Source organism: Ammodytes marinus, assembly GCF_949987685.1.
Source record: "Ammodytes marinus genome assembly, chromosome: 11".
In the NCBI taxonomy this organism is placed as follows: domain Eukaryota; kingdom Metazoa; phylum Chordata; class Actinopteri; order Uranoscopiformes; family Ammodytidae; genus Ammodytes; species Ammodytes marinus.
Genome location: NC_137215.1, coordinates 23,886,666 through 23,912,268, shown reverse-complemented (window position 1 = coordinate 23,912,268; position 25,603 = coordinate 23,886,666). Strand labels below are relative to the sequence as shown.

Genomic DNA, 25,603 nt, shown 5'->3' with positions numbered 1-25,603 from the left:
CTCCACAAGGCTGTGTGCTGAGCCCACTCCTGTATGCCATCTACACACATGACTGTACTCCCACCCACCCCACCAACACAATAGTCAAATTTTCGGATGATACGACTGTGGTGGGGCTCATAACCGGAGGAGACGAGTCGGCCTACAGGGATGAGGTGCAGCGGCTGGTGGAGTGGTGTGCTGCAAACAACCTGACCCTTAACACCACAAAAACAAAGGAGGTCATAATGGATTTCAGGAGACACAGAGCTGACCCCACTCCTCTCCACATAAATGGTGACTGTGTGGAGAGAGTCTCCACCTTTAAGTTCCTGGGAACTCACATCTCTGAGGACATATCCTGGTCAGCCAACACGAAAGCGGTGGTGAAGAAGGCCCAACAACGGCTCCACTTTCTGAGGGTACTCAAGAGGAACAGACTGGAGGAGAAGCTGCTGGTGACTTTCTACCGCTCAACCATTGAGAGTGTGCTGGCCTTCTCCATCACTGTGTGGTATGCTGGCTGCACAGTGGCTGAAAGAAAAAGGCTTCAGAGGGTGATAAGGTCAGCTGAAAAGACCATTGGCTCTCCTTTGCCCTCCTTAGATAACATTGCCAGTTCTCGATGCCTCTCAAGAGCAAAGAAGATCATCCGTGACCACCTCCATCCCAGCCACCACATGCTCAGCCTACCGCCCTCTGGTAGGAGGTACAGGAGCCTGAAGAGCAGAACCAACAGACTGGCAAACAGCTTCTTTCCTTGGGCAATCAGGACCCTTAACTCTCATAAAACATTAAACAGACATACACATAGGCTACCTCACTTTCCACAAGTGCAATATGCTTTCTGCCTTTTAGATTTATTTATTTATTATGACATTGCCTGTCCTTGTCTTGTTTCTTTTGTTGTTTCGGTGTCTTGTTTTTATACTGTTTTTAACTTAAATTGCTTGTCTGTTTTTTCTGTGTGTGTAATGCACTTCCAGTTGGCAATCCCAATTTCGTTGTATAGGTGACTGTACAATGACAATAAAGACTATCTTATCTTATCTTATCACATCAAAAATGAATATTAACTCAGTCGCAGCGCATTTGGCTAGAACAGTGGCAATACAGTAGCCTGGCTCCGCCCGCCCGCCTACTTCCGGACAAATTTCATTTTCCCTTCAGTAGTCAGTCTGGGTGTACAGCGCATTTCCCAGATTCTCCGGAGAATCTACGATCGTCCAATCAGCGAACAGAGCGAGTGGCTGAGAACGCTCCAGTTTCAGTTGAATGCTGCGTTCCTATATACTCGGAAGAAGGAGATTTCCGACTTGGTAGTTCCGAGTTCCGACCTGTCTGTGTTCCAGTGCATCTGCTCGCGAAAGTATGGACGCCTAAAACCTTTCTCGTCCAAATAACTAAACGTTAGGCTCTAACAAGTTACTGTTGCCAGGTACCAGTAGATTCATAGACTACAATATGTAGTGAAGTCGGAAATTTCCGAGTTCCCTGTCCAACTGGAACGCACCATCAAAAGCCGGCTCATGACACACGTGATGACCAAACGTGATGCGTTTGGTTGGCTAATCCAGAGTGGCACTGGGCAGATCCAATAGTTTTAAACTTCGACAGACACCCGCCTCCAAGTGAGTGAACGTTTGCCAATTACAGCACTTCCAGACCTTCTGTACAAATGAAATGAAGTACGATGGTCTGGTTGGACCAGGCTAGCAATACAGTGCATTGAGTCATTTAAAGTATTGAAAAGCTTCTTTACAACACTCCACAGAAAAAAATGTGGATGCATTTCCAGTATCATCTTCTGATTACAACCACAGTCCCAATTCTAAAAAAAAATGTTTTAGTGGGCTTAATAGTAGGCCTTGTAGTTTTAATCCTTAAAATAAATGACTGTTTTGCAGTGGGTAGGTTTGTCTGATGAATGGAATCCACTAAATGATGAGCCTGGACAATGATTCCTCCTTCTATGCCTAAATTTGTCTTATTCAAGTCCAATTTGAAATGAATTCTTGTGTGGGTGTTGAAGAAGAGGCACAAATAAGGATCCAGTCCTCACTAAGCCTGACCTTCTACTCCTCTGCACACTTTACATATCACACCCATACACTGCATCCAATAGAGCATTAATACAAGAGGCACATGACATATAAACTTCAGCCTGCAGCTGAAACAGCCCCAATGGTACCAGCTTTTGCAGTATGTTTGCCATGATGTTTGCAAGTGCTGGGGAGAATTTCTGGCAAAGTGGAAGATACATGTAAAGCCTTGTCTGCATTGTTACTGATATGCTGACAAGTAGCCCTGTGTGTGTGTGTGTGTGTGTGGGGTGGGGTGGGGGGGCTTAAGTGTATGAATATATACATGATTGAAGGCAAACCATTTCTATGCTTTGCACCTCTCCACTTCATTTAAATGTAAGCTAGAGACGATACGGAGCCTGTCAGTTCTCGCCGGTACCTTTTCATCCATGCGTTTGCCATGCTCTCATGCTCAGGGCAATATGTGGAGAGAGCCTTTAATCTGCTATGGTAAGAAGACAAAGAGATGGACAGATAGACTCTGGCAATGGCCTTATGCACAGGGCCCGGCTATTATTATTGTTTTGCACTGTTCCAGTTTTGCTTAGGTTATAGAGGAAGGACTGTAGCCTCTCTACTGAAAAGGATGGCCCATTCTCACTGTTTGTCGACTATTCCGTTATGTCTGTTTCCTTCCAATTATCTTCTATATAATTAAATGCAAAGGTTCTTGGCATATGCGATCATTGACAATAGCTTTGAAGCCATTGTTTGTGTGTGTGTGTGTGTGTGTGTGTGTTTGTGTGTGTGTGTGTGTGTTTTTTTTTCACTCTCCTAATGCGCCTCCTGCAGCGGCTCTAATGAGAAGCCTCCATCAAAGGCTGTGAAAAGGGCAGCCCTTACCCCACCCTTGATAGCCACGGTCTGGGCAGGGAAGAAGGAAGTTTGCCTGGCTGGTTGTCTGGACGTGAACGGTAACATTCACACGTCCAGCCCTGCAGCTGTTGATCCTTGGGAAGGCACAGAGGCTAGGTCCTGTCATGGAGGAAACCAGGCGGCACAGGAAGATTTCACATTAAAATTGGAGAAGAGTCAACACTGTATCTGTCAAGGTAAGGAGGAAATATACTGAATATTATTGTTGTTTATACAGACCCATCCAACTGTAATCATACATTTAAAAATGATGGTCATACATCTTTTGAGATTAATTCTGACAGCCAGTTCAAAATGCACAAATGTCATTGTCAAGCCTAGAGTAGATTAAAAAACAAGCCGTCTTTGTGGCAAAACTACTTCTTTGAATGCTGATATTTAAGAACTAAACACTACTGGTTCTATCTTGATCCTTTTGTAAGGTGAAATTATTGAAAGCAGTTTTTCTAACTGCACTGCAGGTGTGGAGCCATTTTTAGATATTATATTATAGTAGCATAGGGCAATATGAAAATACTCCAATACAAGTGCACACTACACGACTTTATTATGAATACTGATGATTAATTCAGGTGGCATTTTCCCTATTGTAGTCGGTCAATGTGGAGCTTAATTTAACTATTTAATACACTGATGGGCAGTTTAACACTGCATCATATTTGTTGGTCATATGTTGTGTTGTATGTGAAATGTGATTGTTTGAAATAGCTAGTAACTGGAAGCTGTTCAAAAATATATTGCAGTAAAATGTACAATATCCCTCTATCAACTGTAATCTAACTGCAGTGGTGTGTTTCCATGCCATGCTCCTTTATAGTTCCACTTACGACAAGCAAAGATACTCACAATTTGTATTTACAGTAGATATACTTATTCATCCCACCACTGCTCGACTGAGTACAATGAAAAACATTTGATAAGTAGATTTAATACAGGTTTTCGGATTGGAAATATTTTTATTTGGCCCCGAAGCCTCGATAATGTGTTGATGTTTTTCACCTTATTAAGCGGCTGACTGAAAACATGAGTGACTGTTGGATGCTGTTCTTAAGACGAAAGTACATTCATAAGAGTCCAAGCCGTGCTAGCAAGCTCTAAAGATTGTTTTCTCCACTGGACCTCATTCCTGGCCAGTTGCATTCATCACACACACACACACACACACAAACAAAACACACGTGGTTACGGCTATACTTGTGAGGACACTCATTGACATAATGCGTTCCCAAGCCACTTACCCTAACCCTAACCATCAAAACTACATGCCTAACCCTACCCGCACACTAACCCTGACCTCAACCATATTCATACCTGGACCTTTAAACCTAGTCTTAACCCTCAAACAGCCCTTTATAGGCCAGCCCTCAGGTGATAATTGGCCGAAATGTCCTCACTTTCCAAAAATGTCCTCACTCCTGAGGTTTAAAACTCAAATTGGTTCTTTCAAAAATATTTGAACAAATACACACACACACACACACACACACACACACACACACACACACACACACACACACACCTTGCATCTACATTTCTTTTGTTACTATAGTGTGCTACACATGAGCTCTTGGTCACATTCAGGCTCCTACAATGTAATTTTAGATATGAGCTTAAATTACATTTAACCCCATCAGTTAAACAGTGGAAGCATTGTTCAAGCCATGACAGGGTTCGAACAAAAACACCCCGAGTACCACCCTTGGATGATTCGTCTGTGTAATCTTTCCTTTTTTTTCTCCTTATTTTGTCCATGTGATTCAATCTCTCTCTCTCTCTCTCTCTCTCTCTCTCTCTCTCTCTCTCTCTCTCTCTCTCTCTCTCTCTCTCTCTCTCTCTCTCTCTTCTGTCACCCTTGCTTCCTCTCTCTACTGGTGATAGGCATGAGCACGGACGGTTGGGACGCGGGGTTGGCGGATGAGGAGGGGGGGGATCATTCGGCAGGGGGCAGCGATGAGAGCCCATCTGAGGCAGAGTGTCTGTCGGGCCCCGAGTGCTCGGAGAACATGGAGGACAGAGACTCAGAGAGGCTGCTGCTCCTGTCGCCCGCATCCAGAGCAGAGGGGCCGGGCCTGGGCATGAGCTCCAGCCCGGCCTGGGCCCTGGCCTTCTACGGAGAGGACTGTTTCGGTCCGGACGTGATCCAGTATGCAGTGACTCTGGGCCAGCACACAGGAGGAGCCCCCTGTCTGGATGTGAAAACACAGGTGGGTGGGTTACAACCTGTGGAGCTAGCTGACCCTTAGCCCCAATGTCTTTGGACAGACAACATGCGACTGATTTATTTATCAGATTCTATTGCACTACTGAAGCGAGGAAACGTATATGTCATAAAGCATGGGGTTCTTTTATTCAATTCATGTTGCAGTGTGTAGAGGGGAGCCGGGTATAATTGCAAAGGATGTTATTTATAAATAGTGGATCTTTTTCTTTTTTTTAAGAACATTTAAATGTTTGTATTTCCATCATATTATTCTTTGAGCTTAATTGTGTGTTTATAAACTGCAGATTATAAATGCTCATCATTTAATAGTGTCATTGAATATTGCATTTTATTCTAGACTTCCATTCCTAATGCATTTTCTATGGTTCATCCAGGCGCTTATTATTGAAAGCAGTTTCACTTAGCCTTCATTCGGTCCCTTCACCTGGTTGGGTGCAGGAATTATTTCCCTATCTGTAATGAAGTGGGGATAGTCTGGCTTAGGGTGAAATAGGACAAACGTGTGTGTGTGTGTGTGTGTGTGTGTGTGTCTGTGTGTGTCTGTCTGTGTGTGTTTCTGTGTTTGTGTAAATATATGGGGACCTTAAGATAATTGCTATATTATTCTTTTCCAACTGGATCTGAATACTAATGTGTGGAGCTTAGCCCTTGGCAGAGGAAATTATTATCCTTCATAAAAGAATATTAATGACTCGTCTATGTGTTTGCACACTTTGATGACACCACTGCCCCTTCAGCAGCAGCCAATAACAAACTTAAAGAGCCGTGCTGCTTGCGATTACTCTCTCTCTCTCTCTCTCTCTCGTTTCACTTTAAAAGGGCTGCTGCGTTCTGTTGCCACGGTGAATAGTGTGTGTGTGTGTGGGGGGGGGGATACACACCCAAGGGCTTCTTACCGTGAGAGGCATGTGGTGTTACTTTAGGGCCTTCTTCTGCGTGATTTCTTTTTGATCTCCTATGAACAGGAGCTGCAGCAGCAACTGGTCATTGAATCAAGGAATCTGAAGAAAACAAGAAATTTCTACCAGAAGCTGATTCAACAAGAGAGAAAAAACAAAGGTTGGGCTCCTGCTTGATAACACTGCTCATATATACCAACGTGGCATGCAAAGCTTCCAGTGGCGTATATAAACTGTGACTGCGACTGTGGCTCAGTTGGTAGAGCGGGTTTGGCCGATGATCAAAGGGTTGGAGGTTCGATCCCCGCCCTGCCACCTGTGTCATAGTTGTTGTGTCCTTGGGCAAGACACTTAACCCACCTCGCCTTGTGTGAATGTCGATAGTTAGCCTGCTATCGGTGTATGAATGTGTGTGTGAATGGTAACGTGGGAAAGGAAAACAGGTCTCCTGCTTCGGTCTCAATGGGATATACCTGTATAAATAAAGGTTAAAAAAAACAGCATATATGTGTCCCCACAGGTTCAGAGAGCAAAGTGATGCTGTCCAAACTCAAGTCCCAGTTTGAAGAACTCAGATCCAAAGTGGTCTTCTTGGACTGTGTGAAGAAATACCTTGAGGTGACTGGCAAATCACTACAATTCTTCAATATTGCTCCTTCATGTCCTAACAGACAGCTGTCCTTTGCTATGATGTCTTGTATTCGTGCAGATTCTCAGAGTGGAGCAGTGGGGTTTGGAGGTTTCCCTACTGCCTGGGTTGGCTGTGTGTGGACCTGGATCTCTGGACCTCCAGTCCTCCGATGACACGTCCGTTCTGAGCTTTGGCACAAGCAAAGGGAAGAGCACTCTGATAGCTGGCTCTCCTGTGGGCTTCATGGCTTACCTCTACGCCAGGTATTATCCATGAGGTTTTAAAGTGGGAATATGCTAGCTAGCCTTTTCTTAAGTCAAGTCATGAAGTCATATGAACTTGGATAGTGTCTCAAAGGGTTGTAGTTTCTTTGTTTTATAAATAACCCTTCTTGCTGCTTTTGAGACCGTGAGTATTACTACAGCAGCTGGATTGACCTCAATATGAACAACATTGTGTGTGTGTTTATGGTGATAAAGAAGCATAAAGAAGAGCTCTGTTGCTCGGAGTAATAAGATATAACAGGCCACACTTTGGACACATAATACTTAAATAAACCTTCAAATAATCAATGACAGGGCTGTTGGTCTTTTTGTCAAATGAAATGTATTCTGACACTATATGCGCCTGTGCAGCTGAGTGCAGTGCAAAACTCAAAGCTACACATTTACTGTTGTTAGACACACCGCCCATAGCGGTACTATTAACATTACCACAGCATGTACAGTTAATGCATTGTCTGTCACAATTATTCCTCCATACAGTACCAAATGCATCTGGGTTTAAATTGGTTACTCCCACTCTTTTGCTCTTCTTTCCTGCTCTCTCTCTCTCTCTCTCTCTCTCTCTCTCTCTCTCTCTTGAGACTATTCATGTTGTTGGTTATAACTTTAGTTTAAACAACAAGTGCATTTACAATGACCATCCATAGTTCTAATCAGATCTGTAAGCAATGACACTATTAGACGAACTTGGTGGAAAGTGTTCTAAAAAGGTGTATAGATCATATACATTGCTATCAATTGTACTTTGTCATGTGCCCCAACCACTGAAACCAAGCCTTATCTCCTTTACATAGGGGAATCTTCATGTATTCCCATGTGTCTGGCAGCTCACATAGGCCCACTAGCACCAAAAGTGTTGCCATTTGGGAGAACTTTTGGTATGACGCAACTGCTCCCTCACACTGAAAGAGGCCATTTAAAGTCAGAGCACCCAGTACGCACGGCCCAGGGGCATCAGCTGATTCTCTGTTAATCATGCGTTGCCTCAGTTTGCAGTGGAACCTTCGACAATGCGTGTTATGGAGCAGTGTTGTTAAAAAAAATGGTGGTTTTGTTCTTTTTCCGTTTGCTGCAGAAATGCTGCTTTGGAGGGCTACATCCAGCAGTTCCTGTACACCTACCGATTCTTCTGCACTCCTGAGCAGTTGTTGCGGTTCATAATGGACAAATTCATCAGTGCTTCAAGGTACTGTGGGGCCAGTAAACCCATGAGAATCTCCAGTCCAGCCTCTACTGTAAACTACAAGACACAATGAATGCACGATAGCACACAGTTATGGATACTGACTTTACAACCATCATGTTTGTTTCTCTGTGCCAGACAAGGTCCAGATATGTCCGGAGAGAGTGAAAAGATCTTCCATCGCAGCCTGGACCTGCTCCACTTCTGGATAACAGACTGTGGACGTGTTGACTTCACGCCTAAGGCCAGCCTAGTGGAGACGTTAGAGAACTTCCTTAACGCTGAGGTAATCACATGTTCTCTGCTCTAACTGCACTGTGACTGCCACTCTGGCATTGTCTGTAAATGTATTATTATTTTGTATGTACGTGTGTATACAGTATATGTGTATTATGTGTGTGTCTGTATGTATTCAATATAAAATATATGGTATCTGTATATAGTGAGACAAGCCTGATCTTGCGCAGACTTCACATTTGTTTCTCTCTTGCATATCAGTCTAAACTTTCTCCAATCTCAGTGGGGAGGAGCCTGGCCCTGTGCGTTAGTGTGAAGGCAGCCCCTGATTGGTTCATGTAGTCTTTGACACCAACATTGATCGAAGAATAGGCTTGTCCAATGAAGCTAGATTGACGACTACAGTAACGAATCAGAAGCTGCCTTCCAATATATGGGAGGAACGTTAGGTCAGAATGTGGGTTCTGATTCCCCAAGGAGAATGGAGGAAGGCCAGACTGATCTGTAGGAGAGAAACACATGTGAAGCTTGTGCGAGATCAGGCTGGTCTCAACAGGCTAATCTCTATAGGTATCTGTATTTATGAACAATAACACACTACACTTTGGAAGTTCATTCAATTTATTTTCTCTTTATTATTTTCCCACAAAAATAAAGATCTGATCCGTAGGAATGCTGTAAATATGAACAATAACATTTTAGGATGAGGACTCATTTTTGCTCCTACAATAATGTATAAAAAGTGAAGCAGTTTAACAGGGGCTGATCACGTCGCCATTTTTCTCTTCATGACACGTGCATTGACTACTTCATTCTGTAGTTTCCTCCTTTGTGTTCCCGGACAGGTGATTCCTGTGGACAGCAGAGGGGAAGCCCTTCTCTCCGCGCTCCACAGTCCACCATGTGTGACTTGGTGCCAAAGAAGGGGAAGCCTGGTCAGCTTTGACGAACATGATGATTCTACATGTGTGCATTCATCTACTGAGGATCTTAGAAGAAAGGTCAGTATAATACCTATGCCTTTTGCTATTACTCTCCTTCTGCCCTTTTTAAATGTTTATGAAACGGTCTCATTTTTCCTCTGATGATCATATCTAACCTGTTAAAAGCAATCGCTATAAACATTTTTTTTTAATATATATTTATTTGTAATGCCTTTGCACGGGTCTGATTTTACCTCGGAACTAACAAAACAATTTACGGTGGGCAAAGCCGGAAGGGCACTATATCAAAGTTTAACCTGTGCCAGATAAATGTAGATCTCATTTATGTTGTATACAAAAAAATACAGCATTTATTCCTCTTTCATTGTATTGTCATTGGCTGTGTTCGAAAAGCCCTACTAACGTCCTCCCTCCTACATACTTAAAAATCGATTGTGTATGCGAGGTTCGTCAGACCGTTAAAAAAAAAACCTCTGTGTCGTTTGAAAAGACGCAATGCATTGTGGGGCGGTTGAGTAGGAAAAATAACCTATCGATCCATACACAAAATTGAGTGTACAATGTATCTTTTCTTATTAACTTCTCAGTGGAGGTTCTCTAGAGTGGTGGAGCCCTCTGCATCCCTGCCCAGAGAGAAATCCTTCTCCATAGCCGCGGCTCTGCCTATGCCCTGCTATGGCAACATGGTGGAAGACATCTCCAACGTGTGTCTGCACAGCGAGGAGCGGCTGCCATTCAGCCAGAATGAATGCAGCGCACAGCACATAGCTCAGCAGCTCACACTCCTGCAGCAGGTACACACACACACACACACACACACACACACACACACACACACACACACCCACACACACACACACACACACACATATGCACAAACTCATGCATGCACACACACAAACACACACACACACACACACACACACATAAACACATACGCTCAAACTCACTCACGCACGCACACACACACACACACACACACACACACACACACACACACACACACACACACATAAACACATACGCACAAACACACACACTCACTCACTCACTCACTCACTCACTCACTCGCTCACTCGCTCACTCGCTCACTCACTCACTCACTCACTCACTCACTCACTCACTCACTCACTCACTCACTCACTCACTCACTCACTCACTCACTCACTCACGCACTCACTCAATCACTCACTCACTCACTCAGTTACACTGCACTCATGTAGTTGTCTCTTTTGACCTCTAGAGGGAGACATGTCTTCATGTACAGCATAGTTAGACAGATAAAAACAGTCAGCATGTGTTGTAAATTGAAGTTATACCGTTTTAACGCAGGAAATGTTCCAAGAAAGTCATCCAGTGCATTTCCTCAACTCCAGAATGCAAGGATTAAGGGACAAGGTCTCGACCCAGAACAAGTGAGTACAGTGGTCCAGCTTTACACAATGTTTACATGCAGAATATTACATACCAATAGGTGACAAACTACTGTGAATTCTGCTGACTCTCAAGGCCACAGGATTTGATTCGGGTCATTTAGTGAGACTTTCAAATATTGAAACATCTGCACAGTTATTGTGTGTGTGCTATTGTGTGTGTGTGTGTGTGTGTGTGTGTGTGTGTGTGTGTGTGTGTGTGTGTGTGTGTGTGTGTGTGTGTGTGTCTGTGTCTGTGTCTGTGTCTGTGTCTATGTCTATGTGTGTGTATATACGTACATACAGTATAATACATATCTGTGCTACAGGGGAAATAGTGGTCCGTGGTCCAAATCTGACTCTGGACAAAATGATTTGACCCCCTTTTAAAAGTGTTACTTGATGTTTAAGACATCCACCATAACTCTAATAACAATTACAATAACAAATCTCCTGAAACCACCAAGAGATATGAATGAACCTTCTAATTACTTATCAATTTATAATTGTGTCAGTAACGATTTCTGGTATAGGTTTTACCTTCATCTGTGTTTTCCCTTTCCACCAGAAACGTGTCTGTGCTCGTCCCGCCAGTAGAGGGCAGTGGTGTGCTTGAATGTGAAGTGATTCCATCAGACAGCTACCTCCAGCAGCTGCTGACATATGCTGACAGCGTCACTAACTGGATCTCTGCTGAAATAGTCATCTGTGACTCTGTCAAGGTGAGAGGGAGACGCAACTCCTCACAGTAACAGGGTCAGATGGAAAAAAAATCAAAGGCCAACCATCGCTGTCACAGCCTGGACTGTGATTTCTCATCAGACAAAAACTGTCCTGTCAGTCACACTCTTTCCCCCATATGTGCTTTATGTTGCTTCTCCTGTCCTATGGCTGAATGGGTTATAGACAGATACAAACTAATGGAGATCATTCTATGGGACAACCATACATTTTGTTTTCAATTGTGGATTTAAATATGTTTTATGTTTAGATGGATTGTTTGCTTGACAACAAATTAAAGCATCAAAAGGAAAAGCAGCAGATCCTCAACTTTGAAAAGCGGGAACCAGGACGTTTTTGACATAGTTGCATTAGAAATAACTTTTTGCAAAATAGCCAACAGCAAATTGAATTTGTCAATCAACTTTATTTGCTTAATCAACTAATATTTCATCTGTTCTTGTAGCCCTACATACTGTTGGGTAATATACAATCTTTTTATTAAATTTGTATGTGTTGTGTGCAAAAATCCTAATGAGCAAAGGCACTAGTAACTTAAGTTATCACATGTAAGTAGTGGAGTAAGAAGTACCATCTTACCCACTGAATAGTAGTGGAGTAGAACTATAAAGTAGCATGAAAAGAAGTGCCTCAAACTTGTAAATACACTGCTTGAGTATATAATGTCCTTAGTTACATTACTCCTCTGCAGTTCACAATGTTTGCCCTTGAATTTTGCAGCATAACTTGCATTGAAGAGTACGCATTGGAAACATCGACCACATACAGTTTATTTGTTTGTACATGCTTCATTTTGCAACCTTCCACCGTCCCCAACTGTGTAAAGTTTGGCATTTGGCCTTGTTTAGCATTTTTTTATTTCATTTCTTGACCGAGCCTTCTTTCCCCCCTCGCAGACACAAGCTGCTCTGCTGACGAAATACCTGTGGGTGGGAAAACACTGCTACCAATGGAGGAACTTTGCCACGGCCATGCAGGTCCTCGGAGGTCTGGAGAATGTGATTGTCAGGCAATTACCGGTGAGGCGGCATCTCATAAACACCTCCCCCCACTCCTCCCACCAAATCCTGGGCTTCTGTAATAAGTCCAATGCCCCAGAAACTGAAACATTTTTTTCCCCCGGCTTTGATAGAATTGGTTTGGTGTTTAATTAGTTTCACAAATGAGAAATTAGAAATGAATGCAATTCAAATGAGATGTAGAACGTGTGAGAGCAGCGGGGAGAGAAATGTGGCCAGTGTTGAGTGAAAGTGTAAGTGTATTTTCCATATTTCCATCTTGACAGCGGGTTATATTCATTGAGTCCTGTGTTGCATCCAAGCCAGGCTATAATTAGTTTTTTTTTTTTCATTTCGGAGCTGCTTAATAAAACTTGCTTCTCTCTTTGCCAACAGGCCTGGAAACATCTGCCTTCCAAGGTGTGCGAGATCCTGGAGGAGCTACGAGCCGTGCAGGTACGTGTGCGTGTGTGTGTGTGTGTCTGTGTGTGTGTGTGAATGTGTGTGTGTGTGTGTGTGTGTGTGCGTGTATGTTTGTGCTATTGTGTCTGTGTGTTAGTGTGTTTGAACAGGCACACACATACAGTATGTTGTTTGAAACTGAAGACTAGGCAGGTCACATATTGTGAAAGCTGTGTGCTGCGGGGCAAACAGATCAATAGAAAAACAGCTTCAAGCAAACGCGCCTGTGTGCTGAGGGGGCCTGGCTCTGCTTCTGAACGTTTCCCCTCAAAGGAACCTGATGCATCAAACACACACACACACACACACACACCATTCACCTACCAACTTTTCTATTTAACTAGAATAACAGGAAGCATGCATGCTCTCTTGGCTATGAGATGTAAAAGAAACAGAAATGTCAAAAATCTTCTCATCTCAGTCATATTACGGCCGCTCCGTCAGACACGCTTGTTCCGGCGTCAAGCACCTTAGACTCTGGCTTAATTGGACATGTTTTCTAAATGTTCTAGTCCAGTTAAACCTTTTGTTGTTCAGCGTGCTTACAATTGTCTCTCCCCTCAGGTGTTTCTGAAGAGTGACGACCTGTGTTTGATGGGGGGGGAGCACTCGAGGAGGAGGCCCACCCTGCCATGTGCCCACATCCTGGCCATGCACGTCCAGCAGCTGGAGATAGGAGCCTTCACGCTCACCACCGGAGCCTACAAGTGGAACAAGCTCAGGTGAGAGGGCACACAACCGCATCAGTCTGATGCCTTATTATTATGTTTTCGGTTTGTCCATCAGGGCCATTCTTGTGAACGCGATATATATCATGAATGTTTTGATAGGGATTTATTCTTAGAACTTTGCACAAATGTCCACTCTCACTCAAGGGTGAACCAGTTAGATTTTGGAGGTCATAGGTCAAATGACAAGGTCACCGTACCCCATGAAAGCAATATTTCAAGAACGGTTTGAAGGATTTTTGTCAAGTTTGACACAAACTGGGGGGCGCTTGTGGCGCAGTGTGTAGAGCTTCACCCCCCTGGGCCAAGGCCCTGCAGCAGACCCGGGTTCAAATCCCGTGCGGGTCAGTTTTCTGCATGTCCTCTCTGCCCCATTTCAACTATGTCTCTCCTAATCTGTCTAATGAAGCAAAAATGTCATAAAAAAATCTTCTAAAAAATAAATGTCACTGTAACCTTGCGTATTCTGAGCACATTCTCTCATGAACGCTTAGAGGGATTTTCTTCAAAGTTTTGAAAATGTATGGATTCTGAATCACCCGGTCTCACAAACGATCATTAATTTCGCTTTGTTGGTCTTATTTTTAAATGATAATATTAAAAGTATAGGGGAGAGTGGCCTAAGTTGTGCCACTTTTTACTCAAAGTGACTTTAAAGTGAGGCCTTGACAGTAAAGTCTCCAACTCAAATATATACATATATTTCAGGGTGTTGTGCATCCCTGGCAATAAAAACGTTGGATCTGGAATAAACTGTTGAAGAAATATAGCTTTCGGAAAAAAAGTTGTCTTGTGGCACAACTTGCCCCTGGTGTGGTGTAAGTTGTGCCATTGGAGAAAATACCATGGGGTAAATTGTGCCATTGATATATATCTCATAAACTGTAATGCAAGACAAATCCATTAGATAATCACTTATTTAAGGTTTATTTAAAGTAAATAAAGTAAATATTTTACAAAGAGTGAAGGTCAATTTTCTTAAACAAGGCCTAGCAGATCTTGGTGGTTTTGCCTGCAAAGCTAATGTAGTGGATTTAAATGGCCTGTATTCACCAGAGTTTGCTGAGCGTGTATATCTTAAAGGTTGAGGTCACGGGGAAGAACGAAAACACCCATAGATGGACGGGTGTTTGACTTGTTGTTGCACAGATGATGAGACTACATGTCTATTTGCAGATATTAATACACCTGATACCCCCCCCCCCCCCACACACACACAGATATAAGACTGTGTCTAAGCGTGTACTAGTAGCTTCGGGGGAAAGCCCCCCATGCTCACGCTACCATGCTCCATGAAATCCTCTGTATGTCTTCTGGAAACTCCTGCAATAAACTTGGAACACTGATGATAAAGTCCAGTCTGATGCCTCTGTCTTTGTCGCCATGGGGAAACGATTTGGCACTACACTAACAATGACAAAGTCACCATCATCATCTTTCTGGCCATCTGAACTCTTGTCAGTGGTGTTGTTAAGTGGAATGGAGATGTCAGTCTCTTTTGAGCTACTGTAGACAATCAATTTCTTTTGGTGACCAGCGTATACAGCCATGCCAATGGCACAACTCTAAGAAATGTACTTTGCACTAGCTGCTCCGAAATGTAGCACTAGCTGCTCCTTGTAGAACCAACTGCCACCTGGCATATGCGACTCCCTCTCCATTTCTGCCTTTAAATCAAGGCTCAAAACCCATCTGTACACCCTGGTTTTTCCTCCCAATTAACTATCTTACCTCTGCACTACTATCTTTGTTCATATGTGGATGTCTGGGCTTTATGTCTTTTATTTTGGTTATTGGTATTTTACCTTAATTTTTTACCTACTGAATGCACTATGTAAAGCACTTTGGACAGTGCAAACTGTTATAAATGTGCTTTTTTAAATACATTTTACTTACTTACTTACTTATAACTCACCTAGGCCCTCTAGCACAATTCACCCCATCCCCAGAATTTTGGATAATACGCATGATGCAGCAGTTTAGGGCTGACATCGTGCTAACTATATAGACACAAAGTGTAGCATACTAAAGCACTAAAACGTGTCTATAATTGTTCAGACACAGTAATCAAAAAACCTTGATCATGGAAATTTTACTTTGAATGGCAAAAAACAGTTTTTTTTAGCTTAAATGTGCTTATATCTTATTCCATGTTTCTCCCTTCTTTACAGGATGAGTTTAATGGATGGCTCTTCTTAAATATGTGGTCACATTTCCAATTTCTTCTATGGTTTTCTAGAAACAAGGGGTGGCACAACTTGACCACCTGCACAACTTAGGCCACTCTCCCCTACTCAGTATTGTTACCTTTTATTTGGGAATTTTACTCAATCATTTGTTAGTAGTGAGGTCATTTTGGGATATTGATCAATCTTTAAATAATCAGTCCACAACATCATGGAACACTGTACCGATGGCGTTTATATCTGATTTATTGAACAGCGTGCAGACTTGTGTTGGTAGAAAGATGAACCTTCCATCAAACAAGCGTCGAAAAGGTTTGGTCGGATCCCAGAAACCTAAACTTAAACTTTAAAGCTGACAATATAAAGAAGTCCACATAAAAATCCTGCAGTGTCACTCCAATAAAAAACCTAATGAGTCCCCAGTTTGCTATCTGTGTTGTGGATGAATACATATTTAATTACTAGATTTTCTTTTATGAGATCTTACTTTTATATGCAAGCATTAGAAAAAAACACAAGTACTAATGCATTCTTAAGCAATCACCACATCTATTAACTCATAACAGGAGTAGCCAGGGTTGTGCGACGGTCCTCACTGATGTACATGGTGTAGTTAAACTGATCAAATCTGTGTGAGATGCCAGGGGATCATAAACATTCAGATATCCACCTACACAACATGAAACTTTAGCCTTTCTGGTGAAGACATGAAGTTAAATGGCAAAATGTCCCTGCAGAGCACTTCCTTAATGCTGCGAAACAAACCCCTGCTTTCAAAATCACATACTCTTTTCTTTTTGCTATTCTATATTCAGCTGACCATAAAAATAGCGTAGTTTGTACGCAGTATAGGCAAACAATTGGGGATGCTTTTACGTATTTATTTCATCATAATACCTTGAACTTGCCTCTTGCCTACTGTATATATCCGATGCATCGCTGGTTATTTTCATTCCCATATGCTCAATCGATGTCACCGAACTTCCGTTTGAGTGGATTGTGGGTCAGAATCGCCAGAAAACCAAACTGATTTCCACAAGTTACGCCCAGCTCTAGTAGGGCATCCAGGTATTTTTCAGCATACGGCATTTGAGCACATGTAGGCTATTGGGACATCCTAAAATTTAAAATCTTTTCTTGCATACTAAATAGCAGGAAAGTATGAGCATTGGAACGCAGCCATAAAGTGGATGAAATTCAATGATGGGAAGTCCCAAATCCCCTCCCTCCTTCCCTCCAACATTGCAGACAGGATTCTACTGTATGCTGGGATTTTGCACTAATCATTTGATTAAGTTAGAAGTGTGATACTAGGGAAACACACTGACAGCCAGATACCAATTGTTGCCGTGATACAATGTATGAACAGCTAGCGTCATTACCTGAGAAATTAGCTCACTCACTCCCCACATCCACAAGTATTGGTCTATTACAAAGTCGGCCAACTTGCTACGAGGACACATTTTCCTGTGTCCTTTCTCCCTCTCTCCAATATGGCTGACCAGATGCTGAGGTCACAACGAGAGGCGATTGGATGGTAATGGCACAGCTGTTGTATTTGGGTTGTGGGTAGGGGTGCCAGTGTTGCAGCAGATGGCGCCCGTGGGATGGTGTTTGATTGGAAAAAGAGGTTTTGGGCCAGATGCTGAGAGGAGAGTGGCTGTAGCCAGATGCTTGGGTCAGGAGATCTAGCAGATACACAGCTGGTTACTGTGGACCTGGGGTTATCCCTGCTAGCTCCAAAACCAGGTCACACACACACACACAAGGCTGAGGATGCTGCTAGGAAGAAAGCTCAGGCATAATATGCTAAAAGACTAATTATTTTTCCAAAAAAATATACAGTATACTGTATATAAAACAAGCGTTGGCTTAATTAGTCGCCTTTTATTCAACACAGATGTATTCAGACAGTATGTACAGGGTGTGATGGAAAACAGAATTAGTCATCTAAAATGTATTCAAACCGTATGGTGAGAGCTAAACACACTTATGACAGTATGTTGGGGAAAAAGATTTCACATTATGCGACGTTCTTAAATGTTTCATAAATACTTAATTACTGCTTTCCCTAAAACAACTGATAGAGATCCATGTGTTAATGTGTTGATTCAGTCATTTGTAATTGTGTGATTCTGGATTTATTAAAAGAGGTGCCGCTGAGCCAAATATATCACTTCATGTAAAAAAAATTGTCAACATGTTTTGGTTTGGTTTACTTTTGTATTAAGGTAGAGTCAGCGATTCTGGAGAATGCTTGTTGTCAAAATCACTTTTTGTCAAAATCAGTGAATATCTTGTCACGATCCGCTACCTGGCCGTACTGTGTATGAGCTGGAAAAAGAACAGTTTTAGCCTAGCCTAGGCTCTGTAAACAGGCATTTTAGCTACGGTGTAGTTTACATTCCAGTTACAGAGTCTAGGCTGTGTATTAACACCACAATGTTCAGCACACACACAGATACAGATAGCGTATTGGGAGGAGATAGTCAATGTTTTTTTTTACAGAAAATCATTTTGACAGCAAGCGCTCTCCATGAATCGCTGATCCCACCTTTAAAGTATCTCTACACTGAGAAAACTATGTTCATGTTTTTCACTTGTTTTCCTCTATCTCTTCCATATCCCCTTTGCATATGTTTCCATTCTCTCATCCAACCAACAACACCGACGACCTGTGGCCTAAAGGAGCATAGGAAAGGTAGTGAGCCAGGTCCAGGCCTTCCAGGAGGCTGTGTGCCCCTACAGCCCAGACCTGGAGCTGCAGGCCTACATCCAGCACCGCATGGCCTGGCTGGCCGCCTCCGACATCCACCTCTTGGCCTCGGACAGCGATGCCAACCAACAGCAGGCCAGCAACCAGCGCCAAGCACGCAGCATCCAGGACACGCTGAGGAGGGTGAAGGCCACCTTCCAGTAAGAAGCCCTGCCCTGCTCTGCTCTGCTGGGCCCCAGTCACATGTCACACCAACCAACAGGTCAACACACACATGTCCGGGGCCCAGACCCAGCCTCCATGCCCACACAGCCACGACCCTCACATGACTTTGTTGTCCCTGGCAGCAGAGCCTTGTGGACTCTATAACTTTTCCTGCTGTCGTTTTTTTTTCAACAGCAGCATCATTTAAATCAATAATATCTGTTTAGATTCACAGACAAACTTAAAGCTGCAATGCGTAACTTTTTCATGTAAATAAATGTTGGGTAACATTCAAGCCATCGCCAAAACGAGTTGACACAAAGTTGATTAAGCCTATCAGCTCCAAAATACTCTCCCTGTATTTCTCATTATGGCAGCAACTGCAAACTGTTGTTACCCCCCCAACACTGGTGCAGGAGCTCATATAAAATCCCAAGAAGAGCCCAAGAAATGTTTCAGTTGAAAAAAAAACAGAGGTTACACATTATAGCTTTAAGATTAGACAGTCTTTTGATCCCTCCTATACTTTCCCTTATAAATCTGTTCTGATATTTGCATTTTTCCTCCACGAAGAAGAGTAATGTTAGATGTTTCTGATTTCCAATGATTTATCCACAGCTTATGGACGGACATTTCTTTTTCATTATTTGTGAATTGACCCATTGTAATGTAGCTGTTAATGTGTTTTATATAATCATATGTGGATTGCTGTGCATAACGCATGTGCAACCCTCTGTCAGCCAACTTTGCACCAGCGCCTTGTTACCTAACCTCGAGGCCCTTGTCCTGGAGAAGGGTCTCGTTTCAAGATCTAATTTTACGACTTTCATTATTTCAGCGGGTACTGCGCTTGCAGGGGACATGTTCCTAAATTAGGTTATATTTAATCAGATCACCACATAGTCGACCTGGGTGTGTGTGTGTGTGTGTGTGTGTGTGTGTGTGTGTGTGTGTGTGTGTGTGTGTGTGTGTGTGTGTGTGTGTGTGTGTGTGTGTGTGTGTGTGTGTGTGTGTGTGTGTGTGTGTGTGTGTGTGTGTGTGTGTGTGTGTGTGTGTGTGTGTGTGACTCCAGCAGAGGAACACTGTACATTTTGCACAGAAAGGGGATAGTGAAGGTAGCAGCTCTTTTCTTTTTACCCTGTGCCCCCTTGGCAGGTAAATCCAGCCATTTTACACATTCAAATTGAATCCATTTGATGTTGCTGAAATGTGTTTGACTTGTAGATTTGGTTACCAATTACACTTTAACAAATTATATTTATATGGCTAGATTGGAAAACATACTATCTAATATTAAATAGGCGAAATGCATTATCAACGGCGTGTCGTGAAGGAGGGGAAAGCTAGAGGAAGCCTTTTTTTCTGCCATGACAATACCCTTACAGAGAAAACGATAGAACATAATGAGATGTCAGTGTGCAAAAAAAAAATTTATTTTAAGGAATGCCGTTCAGTCAGTGTCTATTTTTCTATTTCCCCCCACTGCCCGCCACGGTCTCCTGCCGTGAAACACACCGTGGAGATGGAATGTGACGTGCTCTGAAGATTTGCTTAATTTAGCCAAAATAAATGAGATTTTATAAGCCCTGTCTTGCCCAAGCGTATTATTGTCAGACAATGGCCGTGACAGAGCGGTGCTGGTTGGCAGGTAAGAGAGCACTACTGGTGGGAAGAGCTGAGGCTCGTCCTCTTACTCCTGGAAGGATTTAAAGCCAATGGTAATGACTTGATGGTGAGCTTATAGTGGTGTGCTTTCTGACATTTCCTACTCTTAATTATCCCAGGAGGATTTTCATGTGTTATAATGGCTGCATGATATTTTAAGCCATGTACACAAAACCTGACCACAAGGCAACAGCTGCATCACTTCTAATGCAGTACTTATATTTGGACATATGCATACTGTACTTCGGGCAAATTGATCCAATGTATTCTGTTATTTCCTCAATGTTTGGGGTCCCGCAGAATTCTGAGTATACATTCAAGGTTGCCTCCTTCTTTTTTCCCTCAAATTGAACTTTTTTATTTTGATGAAGGGCCGCATATCGAAAAGGATCCTAAAGCATTGTTATTACACCATCTCAGAAAAACTATCATGTTTTCTCTGTTTTACATACTGTTCGTGAAGAAATATACTTTTGGACAGACAAATGAATGTCATTTTACCATAGCTACTGATGGCATCTGTATGTGTTGGACATCTTATGGACAAACTCCCATAACATAAATGGAAATGTACTTGTTTTTGATTCAGGGGTTGGGGGGGGGGGGGGCTAGTACTTCCTAAACAGAACCGATCCCTCAAAATCACAGAATACAGCATATAGCACGGATATACAGTAAGAGTTGAACATCCATTTTGTTCAACCATGTTTTACAGCAGACGTCTACAGAGACACAAACAAGTTATGCCTCAGTGTTACTGCTGCCATCTAAAATGTGCTATCAATTAAAAAATAATGTTCATAAGGAATTCTCAAATTAGAAACATGGTTTTGAGCTGTTACAGAGGGCACAGGACAGTTGTGGATTGTAAGTATATACTCAAGTAGGCTACTATAGTCTACAATTTGGAGCTACTTTCACTTTAGTTGGGTTTTTACATGTCATGCTATTTCACACTTCCTCTGCATTTAAAATGGGACTGTTGCACCCTTTTGACTAGAATAGGGTTTTAATAAAACTGTCATTGATCATCAAAGATGCAATGACTGCCACATTCAAAACAGCAAATGTTGTACTGTACTTAAATCGTCTACAACATCCAAATGCTGCCTATGCGTGATCGAAATCCAATAATTGAATACAAAATAATGCCATGCTGACAGGGATCATAGGCTACAGTATAATGTCTTTACTTTGACCAACATTCAAGTATTTCATCAGTGTGGTTTAGCTTATTTTACTTCAATGAAGGACTGACTTATGCCACAACTGACCTGGAATCTGCAGGACAATACATATTTCCATTTTTAACCTGAAAATGCTCACATAAAACCAGCACAAAACTCCAAAACATATTGATTTTATCGGAGTTATAAAAGATGGGTTCGGGTGCCACTTTCTAACGAGTTTCGTTTGCTTCATCCAGGCGCTATAGTGTTTCATAAGACATTAGAATACAGTCACTTCTTCCATCTTGTCCTGTGGGACAGACGACATGCGGAAATAGGCGCAGTGTGAACGGCGACGTCCCGGGCGCTTCTTATTGTTATCTAACGGGATCGGGGCGCATCTTCAAAGCCTCGGAGATAAAGAGGCCCCAAACGGCTGAAGGGACTCCTGCCTCCACTGCGACAGATCGCCGATAAAAGGAGACAACCAGGCCCGGCCCCTGTTATCTGCTTTGTCGTATAACTAAACGATCAGTTTAGTGCCATTGTCCCAGAGCGACTGCACGCGGAGAACTCTCAAAGCAGGGCCGTAAATCCCTCGAGTCAGGCGCTGTCTGCTGGAAAGTGTCTCACGTTTTATGTGGCACAGGTCTAATGGATGTGATACTGTCAGACAGTGGGGAAGGAATGACCATTCAAAGCCAGCCCTAATGTCTCGATTCAAAAAGTGCATGTTTCTCATTTTTTTATGGGAGATCTCAGTGAGTGAATTGTGATCTTCTATCCTAATAGATTATTATTATGGTATGGATGAAATGCGCATGGTGTGTGACGCAGTCCATTTAGGGATTACCTCATCTTTCTATGGGCTGTTTTAGCATATTTACATTTGAACGGGTCGACAATCAGCCGTAATTGTGTTGCTACTGTAATGCCTTTGATCTGCGATGTTTGAAGCGCCTGTGCCAAACGCTGGCTCTTGGGCTCGCTGGCGCCAGCGCTCACCGGGGTATCAACGACGTGTCAACACGAAACCATTCAGGTTGATTGCTCTGTCGTCTGTTCAACTGGAACTTCTAGCTGAGGGTTTTCAATATTGAGAGATGCGTTCGTGTTTGGAAAGGATGTAACGAAACGCATAGGCCTACCTTTAAAAGGTTTTACGCATGGCATTATTTTATTTATCTTAAATTCTCATGTTCGTGTGACCACTGGCATGCCTCTTATAAACCTATATTGTTTATGCTTGTATCTGAATAGACAGGTAATTAAGCTTGGAGCTCAGATTCACGCGTATACATTCAAATGGGGTCCCACTATCTCAGAAGCCGAATGACACAACTGTGATGAGAAACTAAATTGGAATTGGAAACTATATCTTTTAAATGTCTACATATACTCATTTGATAGTATCTTGGCTGAACCGAATTGTTTTTCTCTCGCTTGTATAAGAACTCAAATTTGGAGCTGCTCTTTGAATAATAAAGATAAACTGTATGTCCTAATATCCAGTGGTGGAAGAAATATTCACATAATTTACTACAGAAATGATATGCTACAAGTCCTGCATTCATTAGACTTATGTAGGCCTAAGTAAAAACACAGAAGAATTGAAAACCTGAACGTGAATTAATATCATTCCGCCAAATATCACTTCGGCTATCATTCCTTTGTATTACCACTCTGCTTTAAAGTCGTGGATACAATCTAGACGCACTGTAATCAAATAGGAGTAGAGAGGTCAAAGGAAGAGAAAGTTACAGAAATGAGAAGGAGAAAGGGACAGATTTCAAATATCTCTCTCTTTCTACTGTGTGCTCTCATTTCACTGTTAATGTGATTTGATGTCTATACTATTGAGAGATGTTCGATCAGGACCACATTAAGTTGTATTGTTTAGAAATAAGAGCCAAGGTTTAATACGGCATTGTGACACCTTTTCCTCCGGTGCTACTGTATGCAGCAGCATACATGAAAGTAATACGCGGGGTCTCCACCTCTGCAGGAGATACAGCTGTTTCTTCATTCCCCCCCCCCCCCCCCCTCACAGTTTCAGTCGGGGCGGACAAATGTATGAGCTCAGGCGGGTTCTCACAGACTCGGCGGCGCCAGGGTCCGTTCACACATTCACAGGATATGAAAAGACTTCAATAACGAGCCATTAACCCCTAATCATTGGGATCGATCAGGCGTTAACATGGCCCTCTGCATATGTAAATGGGAACAGTGCCGGGCCCCTATAAAAGAGCTGACCCCCGGACCAGAGGACACACCACGACACACACTCTCCCTCTCTGACATTAGGCGGATTAACAGGTCGCTGCAGCAACATGGTGAAATACTTTTCCGTGGACTGGCTGGCCCAGAGCCATCGCAACACCGAGGAGGAGCACGCAGCTGGCACGGATATCACGCCGACCTGCAGACCCCATATCCCCTGCATGGTACAGCCGCGTCCTCCTACTTTTGGCAAGAGTTACCTGCAGCCAAAACCAATCACTTTGAAAGCAGTGGAACACATGGAGAGCAGCGGGCATCAGGAGGAATCCAACCCGAGCTCACCTCTGCGTACAACAATCTGTGCCTCACCAAGTAAGTAGCTACAGCCTACAGCTTTATAGGAAATAACCTTTAAGAACGTTTATAAAAAAGCTCCAGTCTTTACGCATTATAGCAGCGCGCTTAACCCAATCTGTCCCTCTCTCCAGTTTCAGAAGTCAGCGGGTATTCTTCCGGGTACGAGAGCGAGGCGGCCTCCTCGGAGTGCCTCTCCTCCGTGGAAGAGGGGAGCGAGCTGGCGGAGAACGACGCGGCACAGAGGCGAGTGCGCACCAAGTTCACCCCGGAGCAGATCAGCAAGCTGGAGAAGATCTTCAACAAGCACAAATACCTGGACGCCGGCGAGAGAGTCAAGACGGCGCTGAAGCTTAACCTCACAGAGACTCAGGTAAGAAGAGGATGCAAACCTAGCAGTTTAAAGGTGCACTATGCAGTTTCACGGGAGTGGGATTTGTTTACATGTGCAGAGTCTGCAGCTAGATTACCACACGTACTGATATGTAATTCTTAGTATTGATTAATTATATCATAATAAATTAAAACAAAATGAATGTGAGACAACTGGAACCAAACATAAGACGTAATGAAATACGTTTGAAAACAAAACGGTGGGCCCTTCTGCTGTAAACAACACCAATGCGACAGTAACTTTTAAAGTAGCTGTCAAACTTCAAACAGTGTTCCAGGGATAATTCCAGTGAGGAAAGTCTTTCTATTCAGATTTGAGAATATTTTCACTTCTCTGACACACACCCCCAAGTTACATAGTGCACGTTTAATAACATTATGAACATGAGTCCATTTGTGTGCACTTTCTTTGCTCTGATACTAACTTTTTTTCCCCCTTTCTCTCAAAAGGTGAGGACCTGGTTCCAGAACAGGAGAATGAAGCTTAAGCGGGAGGTGCAGGACTACCTTTCCCCCCAAGTGTTCCAGACAATGCCCCAGTACAATGCACCGGTTCAGTACCACCACCACCACAGCATGACAGGACAGCAGCCCATGCACTACGCCCAACCCCGGCCAGGCTTCTACCCGCTCACTGTCCCACATCAGCTGCTCCTACAGCCGCAGATGCCCCCTCATCAACGCATGATCCACAACCCACGTTTCTACTGAACAGACTGACACCAAGCACAGACTTTTCCCCCCTCCTGAAACACTTAGAAGTAATCTAATGACTAAAAAAGTGCAATCCAGAGTTTATTTGATATGTGATCGAACAGTTTTTTGATATTATATTTGATATTAATTGTTGTACATAATTTTAAAGAAGAGTCTATTTATCGTTGAATAAAGTTGTATCTTCTATACTGCAGCACTGGTCTCGTCTGGCATTGTCTTTGCGTCATATAAAGCCTATGCATAACTTTCCTTTTGAAGATGCCATTAGCTGCAGACCTGGCTGTTTGAGGTCCTCTAAAG

The 25,603-nt window shown here is 42.9% G+C and overlaps 2 protein-coding genes across 2 annotated transcripts in view; both read left to right on the top strand.

Annotated features, from left to right (window-relative positions):
* kndc1 (kinase non-catalytic C-lobe domain containing 1) overlaps window positions 1-19,741 on the top strand; it is a 40,939-nt gene extending 21,198 nt beyond the window's left edge. The window contains exons 17-31 of the mRNA XM_080037260.1: window positions 2,856-3,115; window positions 4,818-5,143; window positions 6,126-6,219; window positions 6,580-6,677; window positions 6,769-6,953; window positions 8,050-8,160; window positions 8,296-8,443; window positions 9,240-9,395; window positions 9,926-10,132; window positions 10,671-10,753; window positions 11,319-11,472; window positions 12,388-12,510; window positions 12,886-12,945; window positions 13,516-13,673; window positions 18,554-19,741. Of these exons, the coding sequence (XP_079893386.1) occupies window positions 2,856-3,115; window positions 4,818-5,143; window positions 6,126-6,219; window positions 6,580-6,677; window positions 6,769-6,953; window positions 8,050-8,160; window positions 8,296-8,443; window positions 9,240-9,395; window positions 9,926-10,132; window positions 10,671-10,753; window positions 11,319-11,472; window positions 12,388-12,510; window positions 12,886-12,945; window positions 13,516-13,673; window positions 18,554-18,785 (2,395 nt within the window). The 3' untranslated portion in view covers window positions 18,786-19,741. The remainder of the gene's footprint in view (window positions 1-2,855; window positions 3,116-4,817; window positions 5,144-6,125; window positions 6,220-6,579; window positions 6,678-6,768; window positions 6,954-8,049; window positions 8,161-8,295; window positions 8,444-9,239; window positions 9,396-9,925; window positions 10,133-10,670; window positions 10,754-11,318; window positions 11,473-12,387; window positions 12,511-12,885; window positions 12,946-13,515; window positions 13,674-18,553) is intronic.
* A 4,208-nt stretch (window positions 19,742-23,949) lies between these two features.
* Window positions 23,950-25,297, top strand: LOC307257896 (homeobox protein vent1B-like; the record flags this gene model as incomplete). The annotated part of the gene is made up of 3 exons (XM_080037258.1): window positions 23,950-24,211; window positions 24,328-24,566; window positions 25,037-25,297. 3 exons carry the CDS (start codon window positions 23,950-23,952, stop codon window positions 25,295-25,297), a joined length of 762 nt encoding a protein of 253 aa, XP_079893384.1.
* Between the last annotated feature and the right edge of the window lie 306 nt (window positions 25,298-25,603).